The sequence below is a fragment of the Symphalangus syndactylus genome, chromosome 2 (genome assembly GCF_028878055.3).
Source record: "Symphalangus syndactylus isolate Jambi chromosome 2, NHGRI_mSymSyn1-v2.1_pri, whole genome shotgun sequence".
NCBI classification, from domain to species: domain Eukaryota; kingdom Metazoa; phylum Chordata; class Mammalia; order Primates; family Hylobatidae; genus Symphalangus; species Symphalangus syndactylus.
Genome location: NC_072424.2, coordinates 53,251,099 through 53,277,819, shown reverse-complemented (window position 1 = coordinate 53,277,819; position 26,721 = coordinate 53,251,099). Strand labels below are relative to the sequence as shown.

The 26,721-nt window shown below is 34.4% G+C and overlaps 1 protein-coding gene and 1 pseudogene across 1 annotated transcript in view; one reads left to right on the top strand and one right to left on the bottom strand.

Moving 5' to 3' along the window:
* LMBRD1 (LMBR1 domain containing 1) overlaps positions 1–26,721 on the bottom strand; it is a 123,856-nt gene that overhangs the window by 55,233 nt on the left and 41,902 nt on the right. Inside the window, exons 4-7 of the mRNA XM_055257228.2 lie at positions 22,987–23,084; positions 20,259–20,326; positions 13,089–13,177; positions 9,222–9,295 (exon numbers count right to left, since the gene is read on the bottom strand). Of these exons, the coding sequence (XP_055113203.1) occupies positions 9,222–9,295; positions 13,089–13,177; positions 20,259–20,326; positions 22,987–23,084 (329 nt within the window). The remainder of the gene's footprint in view (positions 1–9,221; positions 9,296–13,088; positions 13,178–20,258; positions 20,327–22,986; positions 23,085–26,721) is intronic.
* Positions 16,955–17,828, top strand: LOC129469977 (glyceraldehyde-3-phosphate dehydrogenase-like; annotated as a pseudogene).

The window sequence follows — 26,721 nt, the reverse complement described above, 5'->3', positions numbered from 1 at the left end:
GTGATCTCATTCTAATACCCAAGTCAGTATATGTCATTTCTCTAATTAACATCCTTTAAGATTCTACAGGACTAATAAATATATTTTTCAAAGCATTCTGGTATGAGTTCCTAGGAATCTGGAAAGGTGCCACTAGGGCCACTACAGAAGATAAGGCAGCTAGCCATGCAGGAATCTGCTGCTACTTTAACCAGAGCAATTCTACTTGTTTCCAACCTCTATATGTACATGAACATATAAAATTGTTTTAAAAAGTTGTTTTGCTATTTTTTTATGAAAGTTACAATTATTGGTTGGTATTGGGAATAGACTCTAATTAATGTAATTCTGCATATAAAGCACTTCATGACCTGATCCCTACCAACTTGTTAACTTTATCTCATGCTTCTGAATTGTTCATAGTTCTTAAAACACTACAATTTTATGGTACTTTAGGCTTTGTCCAACATACACATTTTACTCCATGTAGTGCCCTCATCTAGAACGCCCACCTTCTCATCTTATTTCATTAACAACTGTTAATGCCCTTCAGGTCTCGGCTTAATTACAATATGTCTGAGAAACCCTCCCTGACTTGTAAATGTCCCTTGCTTGTAACTCAATTATAACGCATAGGTATATTAACATTATTCATCTGCACGTTTGTTTTATCATTAGATCTGCCAAACTTGGCTGAACAGATTTCTAGGCCAGACTAATAACAACTACAGTAGACTATTTGGTATGTAATGACTAGATCCCAGTTCTTTTTCCTCCTACCTTTGTTTCAAGAACAAAAATTTATTAAATTAATAAAATAATTTCTCCAAGAAGATAATAATTGACCAGTAAGCTTTTAGGAAGAGGGAGCTCTTAATTCACACAACGTTATTTCCTTAAATGGAATTGATATACTTATTAGAAGAGCTGAATTTCTAAATAGCTTAATTTAAAATATTTTATAAAATAAAAAAGTTTCTGGTAACAACTTGTAGTAACATAAGACCAGAACAAAACACTATTTTTAAATTTTTAACTGTCCGAAGACAACAAGTAGAAGAAAGGTGCCATCATTTGGTTATCAAGCTTTTAGCTTGTTTTTGGATTGCATTTTCAATAATTATCAGGAAATTTAACTATAATATTTAGATTATGATAAGCTCGATATAGACCTTATATAAAACATTATAACTTTTAAGGTCTTTAAACAACAATCTTTTGAACTTCACGAATTTCACTTCAGACTTTTTTTTTTAATGCACAAAAAGGCTATCCTTTTCAGAAACACAAAACTTTTATTACTTACTACTGCCCTCTAGTGAATTTCCAGAAAAAAAAAATCAGAAAACTAAAGAGATTGTATAGTTTTAAATGCTTCTATTAATAGGTTGGCCATAATTGTCTCCAAATTTATTTATTTTGACTTCCAAGAATAAATCACCAACTCTATTTGAAAACTAAAATGTTTTAAAATAATATATACAAACTACATTCCTAATAACTTCTTTTACTGCTCAGTTTAGAATGGCACGTTTTCTTTACATATCTCTCTCCTTTATCTGGAATGATGGTTTCCAACTCTGCAGGCCTTAGATTATTGTAAAAGGTCAACACCAAATACTACCTGTAGACTTAATAAATGTCTTCCACATATTTGTGAAAGCTATTATTCAAAGATGTACATGCTATTATGATTAACGAAACAACACAGGTACTCAAGACTTTCCTTTTAAGTATTCACTGAGTCTAAGACGTATATATTTTCTTACATTTAATATCAGTGAAATTTGGATGCATCTAAAAATTGAAGGCATCATATAATTGAAGGCTAGGCAGAAGCCATGACATAGTTGTCGTTACATGCACATTCACAAATTTGGTCACAGCAAGTTACATTACCGTCACTTCAGTTGAATCACATGCATTCTTGGTACAATTATTGAGTTTAATTGCCACTTATGTCTTAAAAGAAATATGATTTGACATTAAAGCAAAAAGTTAATGTGTATGTCAAGAGAAAGAGAAGATGCATCAGTAGTAAAGAAAATATTCATTAGAACAATAGGCATAATTCTGTATTTTCTTAAAAAGCAACAGTCAAGTGCTTCATAAGTTTAAGGGAGATATCCAAAACAGAAGCATTTTTCTGCTTAGGTATATGCAAAAGGATTCCCTTCCATATGGCAAGACAAGAAACAACAACAAAACACCTTAAATTTGCAGGATAGGTGTGTCGGCGGCTTCAACAAAGATCCCAGAGATAAGACTAGAACATACAAGAAAAGCTGCACATCAATTCTCTTGAAAGCATAAAAGACAATACACTTTTTTAGCTTCTTTCTGAAACTTGTCTTTCTGAGCCCAGCTTATTTCACCTAACATAGTGACTAAAACTAATGACTAAGAGAGTAGAGGCCATTAAGGGTAGGGAGTAGGGAGGGGAGATGAAGAGAGGCTTGATTAACTACTTTTGTAGTTAAATAGACAAAATACAACCTAGTGTTCGATACATCAGTAGGGTGACTACAGTCAACAATAATCTATTGTGTATTTCCAAATAGCTAGAAAAGAATAATTCAGATATTCCTAGCATAAAGATAAATGTTTAAGGTGATGGGATATTCCAATTACCCTGATTTGATCATTACACATTATATGAACGTCTCAGACTATCACATGTACCTGGAAAATGTGTATACCTATTATGTATCAATAAAAATAAAAGACAATACAGTTGGTTCCCATGTCACAATGGTTCAACATAGGATTTTCATACTTTGTGATGGTATGAGACCATTCTTTTTTACTTTCAGTACAGTAGTCAATAAATTACATAAGAAAATATTTGATATTTTATTGTAAAACAGGCTTGGTGTTAGATAATTTTGTGCAACTGTAGGCTAATGTAAGTGTTCTGAGCATGCTTAAGATATGCTAAACTAAGCTATTGTGTTCAGATAGGCTAAACTAAGCTACGATATTCAGTAGTTTAGGTGTATTAAATGCATTTTCAAACTTAAAATATTTTCATTTTATGATGAATTTAACAGAATGTAACCCCACTGTAAGTCAAAAACCATCTGTGTCATATAGTAAAACATGAATATCAATAACCAATTCAAAAAGTGATTTAGCATTCTCACACTCCAAATATAAAGTTTTAGGAATGCCTTTCGTTTCATATTTTTCTTGTTATGAATGCAGATAAATCCAACAAATCTCACTCACTAAATATAAAACAAAGATTATAAATGATTAAGAAAAAATTGTCAGATTTTTCCTTACAGTGACACATAAAGTAATGGTGCACCTTACAATCAGTAGCATATATTCAGTGAAATATGCTATCACACAGGCTGAGAAATTTGACTTTTAAAGGGAATTTCTTTCTCAAAATATTATTGAGAACCACTGCTGTGGTTCATAAGGTGTTGTAACATGAACTGAATGTTTGTTTTCCCCTAAAATTCGTATGTTGAAATCTAATCCCCAGTGTGATATTTGTAGGTGGAGTTTTCGAGAGGTAACTGAGTCATGAGGGTGGATCCCTTATAAATAAGATTAATGCCCTTCTAAGAAGGGTCACAATAGAGCTTGCTTCGTCTCTCTCCCTGCTCTTTATCATATGAGCATAGAATGAGAAGACGGCTAACTGCAAATCAAGGAAGAGGGCCCTCACCAGACACCAGATACCCTGATGTTGTACTTCCCAGTCTCTAGAACCATGAGAAATAAATGTTTGTTGTTTGAGCCACCCAGTCTATGGTACATCTGTTATACTGACCTGAACTAAGACATGGAGGCAAACCAACATTTGATGGGTACAAGAAGAAAATATTAAATGTTTTATTTCTATATTTGAATCTTTATCACTTTAATTTTCTTTAACCAATTAGTTTATATTTTACATTAAATGTACAAAGGTTAGCATAATAATATGTAAATATGTATTTGTAATCATAAATATCCTGGTGGACAGATTTAAAGTTTTACAGATAAAGGTATATAGTAAACAATTTAGCAGTCACTGCTTCTATAGGCACTTCACTGGTCCATACGATACATTTTGCTGAAGACGTCATTATTCAACATTTCCCCACTTGGTGGCACCAAAAAATTAGAATATCTACATATATATCTGTGCCTACAAGTTTTACTTTTTTTAAATATAATAAGTATCAATTCCCTTTCAATGTAAGCTGAAAATAATAGGCAAACTAATATGCTGTTTGACCTTCTTCTCCTAAAGCTCACTGTCCAATTATTTGGCATTCATTAATACAGGGTACAGTAGTCAGAATCAGTAAAATTTAATCAACTAGTTTCAAAAATAAATAATAATACATAACTAAGAAATTCACACTTGACTGACACATAAAATAAAAAAACTTCTCTAGCCTCAATACAAAAAAAAATTTAGTTACAAATTCTGTAACAAACATGATTTTTACATTTCATATTATATTTAGGGTCAAAGTACTCAAGTATTAATTTCCCACTCTGGGTATTTTAAGATTAAACCTCTTCTATTCCTCATGAATATTTTCTATACCCTCTTTCAATCTGCCACAAGAAAAGTCCAGTTCTCAATCTTTTCCAAGGTAAGTTAGGAGAAAACTTTGTATCCCAACTACAAGCAAATATGATAATTATACTATTTAACCACCTATCTACAATAAAACTACATATCTATAAATTGTTGGTTTTCACTGAATTTTTACTAAAATTTCGGTAAGTATTATTGGCTCATTTTTACAGATGGGGAAGCTTGGGATCAGGTAATAGATTTTAAACAAACACATTCACGACTGGAGCTCAGCTATACACACCATGATGCCCCTCTTAAACAGGGTACCATCTACCTTCCTCTTCCCTCCCACTATACACCATAGGTATTAAAACTGGCCAAATCATGGCTTGGTAGCAAAATCTGAGCTTTGAGTACTTGTAGTGCTATTCGAATGATATTATCTCTCTATCTACACTCCCCTAACCCCAACTAACCACCATTCAATTATGAATGCCTTTTTGACTTACCTTTGAATAAGGAACATTCTCGCTGATCATGATACAACTGCTTTTTGCATTTGGTTTATTTTCACTGAGAGAGGAAAGAGGTGGGAACTATAGTTTGAACCATATGAAACTGTGAATATTCAACTGTTTAAGCTAATAGTGACTATTAAGTGGCCAGTAGATTCCAAGACTTGGTGGATTATTTAATTAAATCCTCACTACTTTATTACTTAAATATTATACCACTATAAAGATTAAGAAATTCAGATGGGAAAGTAGGTCAGGAGGCCCATGGACTTGAGATCCACATTTCAGCCTCTCCATACCAATTATTATAATTTTATTGTTTATGCTGCTTAAAGAAAACAAATAACTGCTAGGAAGTTGGATCTTAGTGGGCTGTTACATTGGAATCTCTCCCTTGGCCTTAGGCCTTAAGTGGCCCCTCTCTACCTATTTAGCAACTCTTCTATGTGTTCCTGGTTCCCACCCTCAACCCCATTATAAAGTCCTCTGGTTGTTTTATCAACGTCCTTCAGCCCAGCCCTCTGTACAGTAAATTATCACATAACGTCATCAATGGATTCTTGGAAACTGTGACTTTAAGTGAAATGATGTATAACAAAAAGAATTTTTTTTTTTTTTTTTGAGACGGAGTCTCGCTCTTGTCGCCCAGGCTGGAGTGAAATGGCGCAATCTCGGCTCACTGCAACCTCTGCCTGCTGAGTTCAAGCAATTCTCCTGCCTCAGCCTCTAGAGTAGCTGGGATTACAAGAGCCCACCATTAAGCCTGGCTAATTTTTGTATTTTTAGTAGAGATGGGGTTTTACCATGTTAGCCAGACTGGTCTCAAACTCCTGATCTCAGGTGACCCGCCCACCTCAGCCTCCGAAAGTGCTGGGATTACAGGCATGAGCCATTGCGCCTGGCAACAAAACCAATTTTACTACAGACTAATTGATGTAAACAAGAGCTAACTTCCTATTGCATATTTCTGGTCATAAGAACATCACCAAACTTCTAAATAAAGATTCAAAGCACTTCTAATATTAAATACTGAAGTAAATGTAAGCTGTACATACATTTAGGAAAGATTAATAAAAACAAAATAATACTCAACTTTTGGTGAATTAGTGAGTGACGATGGTTGTGGTCGCAGTAGGTTAAATGAAGGAATAAATGTTTGCAAAGTGAAAATTATAAAGAGCTCCTCCTACCACCACACAGTTCAAAAACAAAAACAAACAAACACCAATGTTGGGCTAGCTGAACGTTTTTGCATTGCAATTATTGTTATGCATTTGTATGTAGTATACTTTATGAATTTTTATTTTACAATAATTTGCATACACTTACTCATTCATTTTCCAACCCACTTACTCTTAGTTCAGGGTCAGGAGTGGCTGGAGCCTATCCCACCAGCTCAGGTTGCAAGGCAGGAACCAACACTGGACAGGATGCCATTCCAGCTGCAGGGTGCACTCACACATACCTACACTAACTCCTACTGGCACAATTTCAGACATACCAATTCACCTAATGCGCACATCTTGGGAATGTGGGAGGAAACCAGAGTACCCAGAGAAAACGCACGCACACATGGAAACAACACGCAAACTCCACACAGTGGCCCTAGCCAGAAACTGTTCTTTTTTCACATCAACATTATAGGAAAACAGCATGAAAAAGATGTTATTTGAGGACCTGCTGTATTCTAGAAATGTGAAGTTCTTTTAAGGATAGCTTAACTAATTCAATATGAATATTATGTTAGTTTAATTTATTTAAATAATTTTCAAAGTTTCCATTTAAATATAAAATATTAGTTTAAAATGTTTCTTTTCAATAATATCATTCCCACAAAGAAGGTCTCTTTCAAATAGTTTTAATAACAACTTATTTTCTCCACTCCCACTTGCTACCCTCATAGCTTATTTAATTCAGAGCCACCAGAGTAATACTGTTTAAATGTTTGTCAGAGCCCATGACTTTTCCATTTAAAAACTTCCAGTGGCTTCTAATCTCAATCAGTATAAAATTCAAAACCATAACTGTGGACTATAAAGCTCACATGACATGGCCTCTTGCTACCTCTCAATGAAACTTTTACTACTCCCCCTTGTCAACTGAATTCCAGCCACAATGGCTTTGCCTCCTTGCTAGTATCTGAATATAGCATGTACGTGCCCACCTCAGGATCCTCACATTTACTCTTCCATCATGGCTTACTTTCACTTCATTCAGGTCTCTGTTCAGATGTTAGAAACTATTCCTGATCTTTACAGTAGTCTCAGCCTCTACTACTGTTTATCTCCTTATGCTGCCTTATTTTTCCTCATAGTATCTACCAATTGACCACTGGGAGACACATCTCCATGCATCTTTCATTTCTGCATATTTTGCAAGCCAGGAGCTAACTGACCCCCTGACCCACCACTTTTTTTTCTGTACTATCTTTTCAAAGATCTTTGTATAGCAAATAGTCTTGGTAGATACAGAAAATATCTTTCCCTGGAGCAAAGGACAGGCATGCTTACCATCCATTATAAAAGATTCAGCTTCCCTAAGTTCAGGGTTCCTCTTCTACAATGCACTCTATTACGTGCAGGTCTCATCTAGTTCTCTCCCCATTGCCCCAGGGGAACTGGGACTCAGGGAACCAACACACAAAAAAGTTGATCCTATGGCTACTGCTATTGCTGTGAGTAGAAGTCTTACATCTTCAGTTGCCATCCACAAAACTGGCAGGTTACAAGTAGGGTAAATATCCTAGGTCCTTCACAATTCTTGACATTGACATTACATATTGAATTTCTCTCTATATTTTTCTGCTGACTTATGTTTCATTGATTGCTATATCCTCACTTCTCTATAGGTTTCAGAGCACTTTTACAAACAGTATCATCTGACCTTCAAAAATCCCCGTGGAACATTTTCTATTTCCATTTAATAAGGAAGACACTGATCCAGAAAGGTTAAAGGGCAAACCCAAGATTAGCATAACAGATCAGTCACAGAATAATAGCAATTAGAATCCAGGTCTAATTCCTAATTTGTTATTAACTTGTGACTACTTCTTAAAAGACAACTAATATGCTGTACATTCTATGAGATAGAAGGATAATCACCCACTGATATTAGATGGCAAATTCCTTATGTGGTATCACATAAAAACACAAAAATGTCAATGAATAATAAAACTGAGTACCCAAATAAGCACCTGTAAGATACTGAAATGTATGTCTTTTGGGGTTCTTTTATTATACATTACAGCACGTGAATGATCATGTGACAAAACTAGATTCTGCTCTTACGATAATAGCCATTTCCTTTATGTCTAAAGGAAGACATCTTAAGAAAATACCCAAAAATGTTTCCTTTGTAATCAGAATTTTCATCTTTGCAAGAATTAAGAGTGCTTCGACATAAACTTCATTAATCTGAAAGGTTCCAGATAATATTAATGATGCTTATACAACTTACAAGATAGGTAACAAAGCAGCATTTATTACTAGCTTTTTATTTATAATGTGAAAGAGAAGTCTGTATACAACTTGGTCAGTCATTTATAATTCACACCTTACCACTTCCAGGAACACTGAGGGGAAAAAAAGTCTGAGAGTATAAGAATAGATTTCATATAAAAGAGAAGTATCAAGTTATATAAAGTATCTGATTTTAAAAGCCGTATATCTCCAAGCAGAGTAAATCTGCAAAATCAGTAACAGATATGGTCTATGGTTCAGAGTTCTAATATGCTTATAAATCTATTAATATGCTTATAAATCTGTATGTTTATAGATGCATACAGATTTATAAGCATGCTTATAAATCTATTAATATGCTTATATATTATATGCTTACATTATAAATCTATTAATATGCTTATAAATAGATTATATATTATAAATCTATATGCTTATAGATTTATAAGCATATCAGATATTATAAATCTATTATATAGATTTATAAGCATAGATTATTATAACAGTATATAACCACCTTCAAGGTTCATAAGTTATAAAATTTCTGATTATTAAATTGCAGAAATACAGCTAAAATGATGATGACTAAATAGTTAAAATCTTACCCTTAAGAAAACTGAAGAAAAATTGAAAAAGACTCAAAATATTATAAAGGAAAACAGAATAAAGTTTAATAAATTACTAAGGTAAAAAAATTGTTTTATAAGGCAATTTTCACTCAATTATCCCCATTTCACTTACTGTGTAAGTTATAGCTGCCAACATTCCAATCAAGGTCAGAGAACTAATAGAAAATGACAATGCAGCTAAACCATCTGTGAAGAAAGAAAAAGTGTTAAAAATGTACATATATACTACTCAAATCCTTATATTTAGCAAATCAACATAGAAAGCTGAGCTGCTTATACATTTTGAAGAAATAAAAACCAATATGTATTACCATATTCTTGAAGTGTTAACTCCAAGTGGAGAAGAGTTTCTAAAGGACTCTTTAAAAATTGATTTTTAAAAAATCTTTCGGACTAGCTGAGATTTTCTTTCCTACACCTCTTAAAATTAAGAGGAAAATTACTGGCTAATTATTGGGCCCAAAAAGAGATCAGTAAAATATCAGATGCTCAAAAGGTGATTAAAAAGATCACACGACCTTTCTCAATGGCAGACCCTGAGAAATAACATTTCATAGGAAAGCTACTGACCTTGACTCTTTCTCCCTTCTCCCCTCAGTCCTGATACTTCCAGTTTCTTTGTTCTTAATTTTCAAATCAGTTCTTAATAGATAATCAAAAACTAAAATCTTAATTAAAGATTTATTTCACTTTTTCACTTCAAAGGACAAGCTTGCCTACTTGGCAGAAAAATAAAAGCAAACACAATGAGAAAATAGGTTAAAAAATACACACACACACACACAAAATACTATTCTAACGCATTAGATTTAGGAAATTATCTAAAGGAAGGTCAAAGAGTGAGGGGCAGGAATGACACTTTCACATAAATATATCAAATTATGTAATAAAATACTATGCAAATTTGAATATTCTTAGGTAGGAGCAATACTTTTTCAAGTTGTAATACAGGTCCTATTAGGCCTGTATTGATCGAGTTTAAATGTAAGTCCTGTGGAATCAAATACAAAGTTTTGATTAATTTAATGTATTGACATTAATCTTTTATGAGTACTAATAAAATTATAATGATCTATCATCTTAAAACTCATGTCTCAGTTTTACATAAAGAGAGCATATTATTAACAAATTCACAATCATGCAAGGCAAATTTTTAAGTCTTAATTTTTTAAAACTACTTTTTATCAAATCAAAGTCATTTTGATGCTGTTACTTAACTGATCATACCAGAAGCATCAAGAGAAGGTGTTCATACAACTAGGAGGGGTCTGACATCTGGCTGATAATTTTAAGGTACTATTGTAAAATATATTGTATATATTGTAAAATATATCTCCAAAACAGCGATGTAAAAATCTGAAAAATGATGTGTCTTAGAAATGATAAAATAGACATGCTGATATATTTGGCCAATTGAAACGTTAATATTACTAATAGTAAAAATCATCTGAACCAAATAACTCAAAATTGATCATTATTAATTATTCCCATTTGGGTAAAAGATGAATAAACATATGCTGAAGATATTTGAAGATGCATTCTCTTTATATGTTAGGAGGTCTATGATCTGGGTACACACATCTTTATGATATAATAAATAAATCCTATTGTAAACAAGTTGTAGTATAGTCATAAAATGCATTACTCTGCTGCAATAAAAAGGAACTACTAATACAAATGAATTTCAAAACATTATTTCATGAAAGATGCCAGGTATACACAAAAAAGAATCATTAATAAATGGAATCAGAATTCTACTCACAATATTCAAAAAAAGCAAAACTAATATAACTAATATATAGTGGCAGAAATTATAACAATGGTGCCTCTCATGGGAGATGATATTAACTGAATGGAATACTGCGAAAAAATTGCTGGAGTGATGGATGTGTTCTACACCTTCACTGCAATCAGTTACAATGACTATATACATGTATCATAAGATCTACGCATTTTACTACATATAAAGCATTTTTTTAAAAAAAGGTTATATAGGCCGGGTACAGTGGCTCATGCCTGTAATCCCAGCATTTTGGGAGGCCAAGGTGGGCGGATCACAAGGTCAGGAGTTCGAAACCCAGCCTGGCCAATATGGTGACACTCCATCTCTACTAAAAATATAAAAATTAGCTGAGCATGGTGGTGGGTGCCTGTAGACCCAGCTACTCAGGAGGCTGTGGCAGGAGAATTGCTTGAACCCAGAAGGTAGAGGTTGCAGTGAGCCACGATCATGCCACTGCACTCTAGCCTAGGTGACAGAGCAAGACTCCGTCTCAATCAATCAATCAATCAATAAAAAGGTCATATACCCTTGATGCCTGAAAAATGCAATGCAAGGAGGTGGGATGAGAGACGAAAGAACTAAAAATTAAGAATAGTTGGGTAATTGTTTTGGACTTAGATAGCTGATCCAGAGTGATAAGTAACATGTATTCTAGAATACGGTGTTTAACATTGGAGACAAAAAAAATAAAGACTAAAGAGAATGGAATTACAAAAAACAGAATAATGCTACCTATCTAATCACCAATTCAAGTTATACTAATACTCAAAGTATAACTTATGAAATAATGTTTAGGGTAGAAGAGTAGTTACTCAAGATATCTAAAGGAGTTAACTTCAAGAAAAGAAGCCATTAATTTATCAGCAATAGAATCAAGGTACATAAATCTGACAATTCAGTATTAGTAGATGCCAGGCCTGCTACCCTTATTCTTGCTGGTATCAGTAAGATATTAATCAATCACAATTTACAACATGAGATCTTAAGTGGAAAGCAAGAAAATTAAGAACTCATACAGCAGACTGTGAGACTTAATTTAATCATCGTTTAGTATTGTACCTGGGCAAAAAGAAAGAAGTGCTGATCAACGAGTGTACAGTACCTATTAGAATAGTCAAAAAAGCAATTTTCCTGCATAGTATTTATAGAAATAAGTACACTAGGTATCTTTGAAAATTAGGTTACTATGTTCAAATGCACAAGGAATTCTGAGTAATATGATACACAGTATTTTAATATCACTTTCTAATGGCAAAGTTATTTTTTCAATGATTAAGCAATTTTCTTAACCTAATCCGTGAGCCTTTTTTTTTTCTGTAAAAACCTAGGTCACACAGAGTAAGTTAAGAAAAACTTCTAGAAAAGCAATGCCAAAATATTTTGATGAGGTGAATTTATAATAAAACATTATTTAATTCATATAAAACCTCTGTAATTTATATTTTATATAAAAGATGATTTAATCTCAAACAAAAACATAAGGTCCTCTCTTACTAATTAAAAATAAAACTCAATATATCCAGTACATTTCTTTAACATATTATTTTATATTATCCTAAGTGAATTAAAAATCACATAGAAATTATAAGAGCCTCACTGCTAAAATACTTTGAAGAAAAGATTAAATTTTCTTTCAACATGGTAATTTTATGAAGAAGTCAAGAAAATAGCTATGTAATAGCTAGATGGCTAAAAGCAAGCCTTAAGAATGTAACACTTCTAATTTGTTTAGCATTAGGCTCAAAACAACGAGTTAGAAAAACTGTGGGGTTAAATTCTTTTTGTTTTGTTTTGTTTTGTTTTGAGATGGAGTCTCGCTCTGTCTTGCTCAGTCCCCCAGGCTGGAACGCAATGGCGCAATCTCAGCTCACTGCAACCTCCACCTCCTGGGTTCAAGTGATTCTCCTGCCTCAGCCTCCCAAGCAGCTGGGATTACAGGTGCCTGCCACTGCACCCAGCTAATTTTTGTATTTTTAGCAGAGACGGGGTTTGGCCATGTTGGCCAGTCTGGTCTCAAACTCCCGACCTCGTGATCCACTCCCACCCCTTGGCCTCCCAAAGTGCTAGGATCACAGGCATGAGCCACCACACCCAGCTGGAGTTAAATTCTTAACAAAATACAAATAAACTGCTTCTCAAAAGTCTGAAGTATCAGGAAATATAAATTACTATGTTTTTTAAAAAAACAATACTTACGACTACTTCCAAGTTCTTCAAATAGGAACTTCACTTTTTCCCACTCTGTAGAATTTTTGTTATTGGGAACATTCAATGGAACAAAGGCACTACAAAAGAGAAAATAATTGTTTTAATAGCTTTAAAGATAAAAAGTTAAATTAAATGGTTTGAAACTCAAATTATTTTTCTCCAAAACAATAAATAAATAAAATCTGTACTATGCACAGAGGGGAGTGAAAAGTTTCTTATCTATGCATTTACTTCATTGCAAATTTGTTTTAATAGTTGTATTACTGCATTCAGTAAAATTAGTTTCCTTTGTAATCTCGTATGTTTTTTGCACTTAAAATACTTTATTATACTTTAATAAAGCTGGTAAAAAACAAAAAATAAATACATAATATTTTGAGAATGGACCACAGGTTTAAGATGATCGAAACAATCCACAAAAAAGGTTAAGGACATCTGTATTAAATCAGTAAAGCAGAATGTAAATATATGTAATTATTTAAGAAACAAAAGAAATACATTAGAATAAGCAGTAAATGTCTCACTGTGGAATCGGCAGTGATTACTGCTTTCTTATTAGTATTTTTCTATTAATATATCTTTCAAGATTCTATCCAACAGACACAATGAAAGTAGTTTCTATTTGTTTTTCAACCCGCAGGTGAAGAGGAACTGTAGAAATAGTAGAGACAGCTAGCATCCTAGGACCTGCTCTATGATCTTAGACTGGGAAAAGATAGAATAAACAAATGTTCACTTTATTATCTAGCCCATATCAATAAGAAGAAGATAATTAAGAGATTAAGGTAAAGAGCTGGGTATCCCTTAGGTTGTATATGTGTAGGAAGTAACTAATACCACGTCCTTCCCAACCTAAGTGTAAGCAAAGTGATAAGATTTATCTTCTGTTGTAAAGAGGAAATTAATTAGTTCAATAATATATTAAGGTACCTGCTCTAATAATGTTTTCATGTAAAACAAAGTAATTATTCTAAAATTTTCTTTTTAATTAAAAAAAAAATCCAAATTTCCTGTTGCTACTGATAACTGTTATTTAAAAAATCACCGGGCACAGCATGTCAGGAGGTTACTTAAATTTCTAACTATCTGCATTGACTTCAGTTTACTATATTCTTCTTAATCCTAGAGACTTATTTATCACCACTTTTAGAAAAAAAAAGTGCTTATTCACAGGCATAGAGCAATAAATGTAGAAAGTTTATTAGTTGTTGCCCCAGGTATGAAATCAAACATGAAAGCAGAGGTGTGGAATCAAGAAATAAAATTATAACATTTTTGTATATTACACATCCATAACAGAAATATAAACTAAGCAAGAAAAAACTACCTATATGATATTCCTTTATTTGGACAGTTTGTTCTGATATCCCAAAAAGTATGTTCTGAACTTGTTAGTTGGGACTAACCAATCTGTGAGAGTGGGAAAACAAAAATTTCTATGTTGTACAAAATACCACCTATCATACTATTAAAAAAGAAATACATATTAGGGTATCTAAAAATAGCATTCATTCTCATAGGGTTCAATATGCACTATTCTAAAACTCAGTATGTCAGTTTTAGGTAATCAAAGATATTGTACAGAAAGAGAAGAAAATTAACCCTTGCTCTTGATGACACACATTCAACTCCTGAGCAGAATTATCTAGCAGTTCAAATATTCAAAAAAGAGTAACACCAGAGGGAACCTTATATAACCAAAAAAACTAAAAAGACTAAGTTAAGTGACCCACACTACTATCAGAATGACTTGAGGAAAATACTTTGAAAGCATCCATCAGAGGGTTAAACATTTGAGCACTTAGTATTTTAGGTATAAACGAAAGCACAAATTCAAAGCAGGTTCTTAAATTACTTTACCATCAGGATTTTATAATCTAAAAAACAGACCTAAAATATTTTCACATAAACTAAGAAAACATCCGTAAGTAGAACTCAAAATACGGCAAAGGCACTAATTAATCAACACAGACCCTGGCCTTAATTCTGCAGGACATTGATGAACCAGGCTTTTCTCTTTCAATGGAGCTGAGGTAGGGTAAGAAGATCCAGAGGGCAGAGCAGCACCTGACTGGTATAAAAGCATGTCAACCTTTTAACCACCAGAAGGAACAAACCACTGTTCATCGACCAAATATCAGCCCCATAGACAAAGATCTATAAAGAAAAAGAAATAACTTCCCAACAGATGAAAAGGCAATTGAAGTCCAATAAAGTTATAATATAGATATGTCAGTTCTGAGGAAAGAAACAGCAGTTAAGATCATCAGGTATACTAAAGTATTTACTAAAGTATCAGGTATACTAAAGTATACGAAATGAAATGGTGATGACATTAAAGTAACCAAGAGTTAGAATACAATGAGATTTGTATGGTAGAAAGGTGCACATACTTTTAAAATCTCAGCCTTTCTAAAACAAAATGTATACCGAGCACCTCAGCTTCCAAAAACACAAAGTACTAGATTAAGCCATTTATGCCTAGTGTTCCATTATTGGAATACTACGCTTGTGAGAGTTATTTATATTTTACTACTCAAGGTCATCGCCAAGGTCTGATTTTTCACCAAAAAAATTTGCAACCTCTGGCATAAATGGGTTAAAATACAAACTAGAGCCTAGTAAGATTATACTTTTCCCTCATGCCCTTGAAAATAATAAAACTAAAAAACTGCTTAGTAAAAATATTTTCTACCCAATCTGATTCATTGAATTAACACACATTATCTCTTCAGAGAGACAAAGGAAAAGCTAATGAATTTCAGTAGACATGAAATGCAAATGATGAATTCAGCAGAACTGAAAATAAGACGTTCTCTTCTTACACTCCATCACCAAGTCAATTCATATTTATCTTCCAAATAGCTTATGTTTCTTCCTCTCTGTTCTCTTTGTAACCACTGTAGTTCCAATGCTCACTTGAACTTATATAATGGCTACTTAACTGATCTTCCTACCTACTATTTACATACCACTTCTCCAACCCAACACCCAAAATTCTCTTGCAATACATCCTTCACAGTGCTGTAACTCTTTTTTTTTTTTTTTGAGATGGAGTCTCACTCTTGCCAGGCTGGAGCGCAGTGGCGCAATCTCAGCTCACTGCAACCTCTGCCTCTCGGATTCAAGCCGTTCTCCTGCCTCAGCCTCCCGAGTAGCTAGGATTACAGGCACGCACCACTATGCCCAGCTAATTTTTGTATTTTTAGTAGAAGTCACCATGTTGGCCAGCATGGTCTTGATCTCTTGACCTTGTGATCCACCTCCCTCGGCCTCTCAAAGTGCTGGGATTACAGGCGGGAGCCACCATGCCCGGCCCACAGTGCTGTAACTCTTAAAGCAAAGTCATATATACTTATTTTCATGCATTCATATACACAAATATATACACATCTTCACTGTCTTTCAATTACTGAGGAGGACAAAATTAAAAATTTCTTAAACATGGCATGTAAGACCCAGAGTCTACTTACCTGGCTAATGTCATCATATCCTGTCACTTGCCCACAGGAACACTTGAAACATCATATTACCCTTCTTTTTTTGAGGGGAGGGGAAATCTAAATTCACATCATATTTTTTACATCATTCTTCAAACACTCCATGCTAACCTCAGCCTCCCAGTTAATACAATTTATAGACTGAATTGTGTTCCCTAAAAATTCATATGTTGCTGGCTCTCTGCTCCCCCATTCTACAGAGAGCCTCATCTTCTCAGCAGCACCAGCCACATCACTGAGACATCATGGTGAAAGTGAAGGCCAGACTAAATGGATTTGGCCATAGTGGTGCCTGGTCACCAGAGCTCCTTTTAACTCTGGCAAAGTGAATATTGTTGCCATCACTGACCCTTCAGTGACCTTCACTACATGGCTTAAATGTTCCAGCGTGATTCCACCCATGGCAAGTTCTAGGGCACTGTCAAGGCTGAGAACTGGAAGCTTGTCATCAATGGAAATCCCATCACCCTCTTACAGGTGCAAGATTTCACCAAAATTAAATGGGGTGATTTGGGCACTGATTATGTTGTGGAGTCTACCAGCATCTTCACTACCATGAAGAAGGCTGAGGTTCACTTAGAGCAGCGAGCCAAAAGGATCCTCATCTCTGCCCCTTCTGCTGATACCCCCATGTGATGGGCATGAACCATGAGAAGTAGAAAAATGGCATTAAGATGGTCAGCAATGCCTCCTGCACTAACAACTGCTTAGCCACCCTGGACAACTGTGGCATCACGGAGAGACTCATGACCATAGTTCATGCCATCATTGGCACTCAGAAGACCATGGATGGCGCCTCTGGGATACTGTGGTGTGACAGCTGTGGGGCTCTCCAGAACATCATCCCTACCTCTACCTGTGTTGCCAAAGCTGTGGGCAAGGTCATCCCTGAGCTACAGGAAGCTTACTGGCATAACTTTCCATGTTCCCACTGCCAATGTGTTGGCTGTGGACCTGATATGCAATCTGGAGAAACTTGCCAAATATGATGACATAAAGAAGATGGTAAAGCAGGCATTGGAGGGTCCCTTCAAAGGCATTCGGGACTACACTGAGCAACAGGTTGTCTCTTCCAGCTTTACTAGTGATACTCATTCTTTCACCTTCGATGCTGGGGCTGGCACTGCCTTCAACAACCACTTTTTCAAACTCATTTTCTGATATGACAATTAATTTGGCTACAGCAACAGGGTGGGAGGAACTCATGTTCCACCTGGCTTCCAGGTAAGAGCCCCTGGGTCACCAGCCCCAGCAAGAGCACAACAGGGAGAGAGAGGCCCTCAGCGGCTGGGGAGTCCCTGCCGCACTGAGAATCTCCCCTGGACACAGTTTCTGTGTCAGACCCCCTGAAGGAGGGACCTAGGGAGTACCACTTTGTCATGTACTATCAATAAAGTCCTTTGTACTCAACTCTCCAAAAAAAAAAAAAAAAAACCATATGTTGAAGCCCTAACCCCCAATGTAATGGTATTTGGATATAGGTCCTTTAGCAAGGGAATTAGAGTTAAATGAAGTCACAAGGGTGGGGCCCTAATCATCCCATGGCATTGGTGAGGAAGAGACACCAGAGAGTGCTCCTTCTCTCTCCTCCACCCTCTCACTCTCCCCCTCACCTTCTCCCTCTGCAAGCACAAAGGAAAGGCCATGTGAAGACAGAGCAAGAAGGTGGCCTTCTATAAGCCAGGAAGAGAACTCTCACCAGAAACCAAATTTGCCAGCACCTTTAACAGACTTCCAGCCTCCAGAACCATGAGAAAATAAATCACTGTTATTTAAGCCACCCAGTCTATGACACTTTGTTATGGCAGCCAAAGCAGACGAAAACATTATACATGTTATTCATCTTTTTTATTTGTCAAGTCAGCTGACCAATTCCCATCCCTTCGAATCTCAACTCAAATATTACATCCTCTTAGATCTCCTGATTCTGCAAGGCAGAGTAAGAACCTGCTCCTCTACCATCAACATCTGGTATGTATCTCCTATCAGAGCACTTAAACACTGTAATTCAAGGTATGTATCTGCATGCCTCCACAACGTAAACCTAGAGGACAGAGACCATGGTCCTCTACCTTTAGCCCCAAGATCTAGCATAGTATCCAACACATAAGTGTTTCAAAAACGTATGAGCTACATGAATTAGTTAATTCTAGATCACAGCTTTGCCATAAAATTATCTAGTTTTATTAGCAAAAGCATATCACTTAAAAGAAACTCTGAATATGCCACCTTCAAAAATATTTCAAGACCTTTTGTCAATCACTTAACCTAAATGCACACCTCATTCAAATATTTACATATGATGAGAAGAACACTGTCCTAGATGGCTGAAATACTAATAGTCTTTAATTCACTATTTTCTTATTCTGACTGTTGTAAAGATTTGTAGTTTTATTGATGATTCTCACTCATGTTCTAAAATAGGAGTTGGCAAACTATTGGTTGCCTGTGTTTATAAATAAAGTTTTCCTAGAACACAGTCATGTTCTTTGTTTACAAATTGTCTATGATTACTTCTGAGCTACAAGAGAGACACAAAAACCATACAGACAATAAATCTAAAATACTTACTATCTATGCTTTAAGAAAAGTTTGCTGATTCCTGCTCCAGATAATTCAGGTTTACATACAAGAGACCTCAATGTTAACAAGGGAAATTAACATAAGTAGATTTGGCTTTCTTTAAAAAGCCAAAAACATACTTTAGAAATATACTCCGGAGCTAAAATACATAGAAAAACCACTAAAAAAAGTGCTTACAAAAAGTACTCTTTTTCATGACACATCAAGGCAGGTAAAAAGAATTGAAAATATGACTTGCCTATAAAATACATGCATCCTAAGAACTCCTGGAACTACAGAAAGTTACTCAACAATTTTATTCCCATTACAAGTTACATGTAATAAGTAATTTTTTTTATTTATGGAAAGTTATTTATTGAAAATTGTGAGATTAAATTATAAACAGAAACTTTAAAAAATTTATTAACTCCTAATGTATTTCCTAACATAAAAAATGAAAGACTAATGACCTATTTTTAACAAAGATAAATGTCTTCCATTAACAAGGATAAATTTTAGATGTACAAACAAATAAGCAAAATGTTATTGATATTAGTATAAAAACAAGAAGAATTAAGAAAGGAAATTCATTGACAAAGATTTAAAAGACTGATAGGGTCAAATCTGAAAAGATGCACAGATAAGGATATTTATAATAATGGGGAAACATTATAAATGTCTAAGCAGTCATCACTAGAAGATCAGTTAAATATATTTTTGTATCCTCAGAAGGAAATGCAATGTAGTCAAAACTGATGGATCTACACTTACTATCCTGAAGAGACGCCCACAATATGTTAACAGGCAGATTACCAAGAATTATATAAAACATCATCACATTTGTGTAAAAAACATGTAGAGTGCATGCAAGAAGGGAGGTGAACTCTGCATGCATTCAAGCACATAAAGATGTCTAGATGGAACAACATAGACAAAACTGTTAAATTGTGGCTATTGTTCCTTGGAGATATAGAGAGTGGATTGTTCTTTTTTTTACATTTTTTTCTTTCCTAGGTTTTTCTGAATGGTCCTTTTATTATTTTTTTTCAAATAATTCTATTTCCATTTCATGGTTAAAAAAAAAATCAAGACTTACCCAACTAAAAGAAGCAGTGCACAAATCACAACAAATCCCAAAGTATACTTGAGTGCCGTTTTAATTTGCTAGGTGCCAAGGACAAAAAAGTATAACATTTAGCAAGCCCTTTAAAATATAAAATATCCTTGCAACAGTTTAACAGTACCTTCACATCAGATACATGCTTACACTCAATAGTGTAAAGTTTCACTTCCAAGTTTCACTTGAAACTTTACACTATTGAAACTAAGGTTGAAAAACAACCTTAAAATTTAAAGAAAATGGGTATACTACATCTTAAGTATCTTTGCAAAACATGAGATTCTTAAAATCTTTTCAATAGTTAGACCCTTGTAAAAACCAACCCACCTAAAGCATAGTTAATTCTCCAGTAGGCATCTTTAGTAAAAGTATCAGAATATGTAATAAAATATTCCCCCAGACAGCAATCAGAATCTACAATGCCCCAACCCAATACATCAAAATGGTTTATAACAACAATAAACACAATATACACGTTTGTGTTTCAGTATATACATGAGTATATATTAAATATATTTGTATATATACATACTCATATATACATATATAAGTATATACACACATATATGTGTATATATACTTACATACATTAATATATATTTTATACATATATAACATATATCATGCCAGGCACTGATAAGAACGTCACATATGTTAACTCATTTAATTCTCATAACAACTCTAAGATAGGTTGTTCTCATCTGTACTTTAGACATAAGGAAGATGAAGTCCAGAGAAGTTAATAATCTGTCCTAAGGCACATAGGTCATAAGTGATTAAATAAGTACTTAAGACCAGGAACTTGGGAATTTAAAAACTATGTTTTGCTTGGTGCCTATAATATACTCCAAAGGCTAAGAAAAGCAAATAAAGACAAAGCTGGACATTCTGAATACGAATAAAAAAGTTAATAATAATCTCATTTTAAATCAGTCAGAAATAACATTTGTCCTCTCAGACTAATGAAGTATCTAAAAATCATCTTTTAAAATTTGAATTAATGTTTCACATAGTTCTTATTCACAAAGGGGGTAAGATATTCTTTAGGAAAAAAACTAAAGAAAACGTAAAGAAGATCATAAGATCAACCAAAGGGTAGAAGAATGTGCACTTTGGAAGAAGTGAAAGAGACTGCATAAATCTCATGGAGATTTTGTTAAATTTGTAACTAGCTACCTTACTTTAAATACCTTGGTTTTTCCAAATATAGAGTAATATAGTATCTGCAAATAACAATTTTGACTCTCTTCAGAAATATTTAAATATCTAATTTTTTTTCTCTAACATGCATTGATTATCACTCTAGGAGTCATTTAAAATACTGTTAATTTACTTGCTTCCAATCTTAATGCAAATGCTCTTGAAGTTTTAAGCATGATTAAGCATGATGCTAGCTTTTGACTTAATACATTTATTCTGTATTTAAATATAAATGTAAACAAGGTATAAAACAAAATCCTGTAAGTCAAAAAGACATTTAGTCTTATTGTACAACTGTTCCCCTAAATTACAGTGTTCGATTTTGACATATACCTTTTAACATATTTTTTTCTTTGACCTATTAATTACTATATATTAATAGATTTCCTGATTTTCAGTCATCCATGCAATTGAGAGAGAGGCCCAACTCGGTTATATAAAATTAATATATTTCTAAGATGCTCCTGAATTATATTTACTATTATTTTAGTTGTTTATACCAATACTTAAGTGATAATAGTCTGCAGTTCTGAACATGCATGTGTGCTGTATTTGTCAGGTTTTTAAAATGTCAGTCTTTTTTTTTTTTCTGAGACGGAGTCTCACTCTTGTAGCCCAGGCTGGAGAGTAGTGGCGCGATCTCGGCTCACTGCAATCTCCGCCTCGCAGGTTCAAGCAATTCTCCTGCTTCGGCCTCCGGAGTAGCTGAGATTACAGGTCCCCGCAGCCATGCCCAGCTAATTTTTGTACTTTTAGTAGAGACGAGGTTTCGCCATGGTCAGGCTGGTCTCTTAACTCCTGACCTCAGGTGATCCGCCCACCTCGGCCTCCCAAAGTGCTGGGATTACAGGCAGGCGTGAGCCACAGCACCCAGCCAAAAAAAAGTCAGCCTTATCCTGGATTAGTAAGAACAACCTACAAGTGCTCCTTCTTTATGCTTTTGAACAGGGGCCAGCAAACTACATTCAGTGTGCCACATCTGATTCATCTTCTGTTTCACTGGATCATAAAATGTTCATTGTCTCTGGATACTTTTAACACTATAATGGCAGACTTGAGTGGCTAATACAGGGACCGTATAGCCCACAAATCCTAAATTATTTACTACCTGGCCTTCTACAGAAGAAATTGTGTATGCCTGATCTAGAATTGCTTTGTCTAAAACAATAGTTACAAGCCACAGGTGGCTAGAAAGCACTTGAAATGTGGCTAGCTTGAATTGTTGTGTAAAAAACAACCCAAATTTCAAAGACTTAGTGTGAAGAAACAATATTTCATTAATAGTTTGTTTGACTATATTTGAAATAATATTTGGAATACATTATGTTAAATACAATGTATAATTAAAATTAATTTCAACTTTCTTTTTATTTTAATTTAGCTAACATTGTATTTCTATTAGACAACACTGCTCTAGAAAAAATCCATTCATTCATTCTCTGAAAAAGTAGGAAATATTATTTTTCTTTCCTAAACTAAGGCCTCTAAAATAAAAGATACTTACATTACATTTACTAGTATCATCATCATCCTTTTCTTCATAATAGAAGTAGACAAAAGGGATCCAGAAGAACACACAGAACAATATAACAGAATATAAAGCTGTGGAAATAAATAATAAACCGAGTTTTACTAAATACATATGTACTTAATCACAGTTATCTATCTACATGTATATATATATGTATATCTATTCACTTAACAAATTCACTCCCCTATCTGATTCCCTCTTCTCATAACTTTCTATATAGTACATGATGCCCAAATAGCCTTCTCTGTCCCATGTCCCAGTAAATCAACAGTATTATCAGAATAACAACCCATAATTCAAGTTAACTTTACAGCAATTTCTAACAATAGTAATAACTGGGTCAAGAACAATTGTGACAGCTGACATATGAGCTCTTACTCTGTACTAACTACAATGCTGAGAACTTCCTGTAAACCATCTCATTTAAATGAACTTTAACTTTTGCGTTCATTCCAATTTAAATTTGAGTACACCTAACACAACATTTGCTATTCCGGCAAGTTAAAGAAACAGCTATAAATAATATTGTCTTTTTGATATAAATAATTTTCTCATCTTAAGTTTAAAAAAATATGCAGTATTATATAACCAATCTTACACAAATCAAAATAGAGAAACGATAGAAAGAATAGTAGAACAGTAAAATCAGACTCTCTATTTACTCATCAATGGACACTGGGGTTGCTTCCAAATTTTGCAATTTGTGAATAATGCAGCTATGAACATGGAAGGACAAATAGCTCTTCATGACCCTGTTTTCAATTCTTAGATTATATTCAAAATCAGATTCAACATTAACTGATAGGAATTACTATTTATCTGCTTTTTTAAAAAAAAATGTTAGATTTGACATACTTTTAACTGGCAGTCAGTCAAAATATTTATCTAAATTCAATATAGAGCTTAAGTTAAGCCAAAGATATAGTATCTTTAACAATAAAAACAGAATAAGGAACATTTGAGACTTAAGCCTAAGAAACCTGTTTTTAAAATCTGTATATTCACATTCATTCGTTTGTACATATTCATGAAAAATAATAGTACCAGTATAATTATATAAAGCAATTACAGAATGATAATCATTGTATTCTTTATAAAAGAAAGCAACTGTTACCATCTCAGACCCATTAGGATGGCTACCAACAAAAAACAATAATAATGACAAGTGTTGTCAAGGATGTGGAGAAACTGGAACCCTGTGTGCTGCTGGTAGGAATGTAAAATGGTATAGCAGCTGTGGAAAACTGTATGATGCTTCCTAAAAAAAATGAAAAATGGTGTTACATATGATCCAGCAATTCCACTTCTGGGTGTATGCACACAAGAGTTGAAAACAGACTCTCGAAGAGTTATTTGTACACCCATGTTCATAACTGCATTGTTCACAGTAACTAAAACATGAAAGCCACCCAAGTGTCCATTGATGGATGGATAGAGGCAAAATGTGTTATACAGGAGATCGGGACCATCCTAGCTAACACGGTGAAACCCCATCTCTACTAAAAATACAAAAATTAGCCAGGCGTGGTGGGGGCGCCTGTAGTCCCAGCTACTCAGGAGGCTGAGGCAGGGGAATGGCGTGAACCTGGGAGGCAGAGCTTGCAGTGAGCCGAGATCGCACCACTGCACTCCAGCCTGGGCGACACAGGTAGACTCCGTCTCAAAAAAATAAAAATAAAAAAAAAAGGGAAGGAAATGATATATGCTACAACACAGATGAACTTAGCATAACCAGGACATTATGCTAAGTGAAATAAGCCAGTCACAAAGAGACAAATACGATATGACTCCACTTATATGAGGTACTGAGAGTAGTCAAAATCAAGGATACAGAAAGTAGGACAGTGGTTGTCAGAAGGAGAGGGGAAGGGCAGAATAGAAAGTTACTGTTAAAAAGGTATAGTTTCAATTTTACAAGATGGAAAGTGTTATAGAGATGAATGGCACCAATGGCTGCATATTATGAACATATTTAATATCACTGAATAGTACACTTGAAATGGTTAAGATGGTAAAAAAAAACATGGAAAAAATGCATGTTAGTAATGTATAATAAAATCTAAATTACTTATGGTGTTGGAAGAAATGACTTTAAAGAGTTTTCTTAACATTTGCTAGCACTATCTCATTTATCTGGAGGACACTTATGAAACAGCCCTACTACATGCAAAACAGATAAAAGAAACTCAAATCAAATAGGACCCTAAATAATCAACAGAGGGGCAGAGTTAATTTATACTTAGCAATCACAAAATGTCAACATACTGCATTTGGCAATATACACATTTAATGAAATTTATGCAGGCTTTTAATATTAGGAGCAACTAATAATGACAATAAATCTGTTAGGGCAATGAATATTGGTGTTTCTGCTACAAACCAAAGAGTAGTGAGTTTTAACATTTCTATTGCAAATCTAAGAGCCAACAGACATAAACATTTATCTGCAAGGAACTTAAACAAATTTACAAGAAATAACCGCATCAAAAAGTGGGTAAAGGATATGAACAGACACTTCTCAAAAGAAGACATTTATGCAGCCAACAAACACATGAAAAAAAGCTCATCATCACTGGTCAATAAGAAATGCAAATCAAAACCACAATGAGATACCATCTTGTGCCAATTAGAATGGTTATTAAGTCAGGAAATAACAGATGCTGGAGAGGATATGGAGAAACAGGAACACTTTTACACTGTTGGTGGGAGCGTTTAGTTCAGCCATTGTGGAAGACAGTGTGGTGACTCCTCAAGGATTTAGAACCAGAAATACCATTTGACCCAGCAATCCCACTACTGGGTATACACCCAAAGGATCATAAATCATTCTACTATAAAGACACATGCATACATATGTTTATTGCAGCACTATTTACAATAGCAAAGACTTGGAACCAACCCAAATGCCCATCAATGATAGACTGGATAAAGAAAATGTGGCACACATACACCATGGAATACTATGCAGCCATAAAAAAGAATAAGTTCATGTCCTTTGCAGGGACATGGATGAAGCTGGAAGTCATCATTCTCAGCAAACTAACACAGGAAACAGAAAACCAAACATCTCATGTTCTCACTCATAAGTGGGAGTTGAACAATGAGAACACATGGACACAGGGAGGGGAACATCATGCACCGGGGCCTGTTGTGGGGTGGGGTCAAGGTGAGGGGAGAGCATTAGGACAAACACCTAATGCATGCAGGGCTTAAAACCTAGATGATGAGTTGATAGGTGCAGCAAACCACCATGGCACATGTATACCTATGTAACAAACCTGCACATTCGGCACACGTATACCTATATAACAAACCTGCACATTCTGCACATGTATCCCAGAACTTAAAAAAAAAAAAAAAAAAAAAAGGTAACAAGTATTCCAAAGCTTTAAAAACTTAAATACAAAATGCCATTTGTAAATCACCCTAAATACCATGCCAATATTAGGATTAAAATAATCAAATAAAATAATTTGTGTAAAATAGAAAAAAAAAACTGAATTAGCACAACAGACTTGAGTAGGCTGACAGCCTCACAGCAAAAACTTTGATAAACTGATAGGTGGAGTAAGGTTTAGCTTCAGCCTGAGTATGCCCCTTGTGTCTATTACTTGGTGGGCTTGGCCTTTAGATAGCAAAACAGCGTAATGACTATTTTATAAGCATTTCTTGTGCTTCTAATCTTGTGTGATAAACAATCTTTTGAAC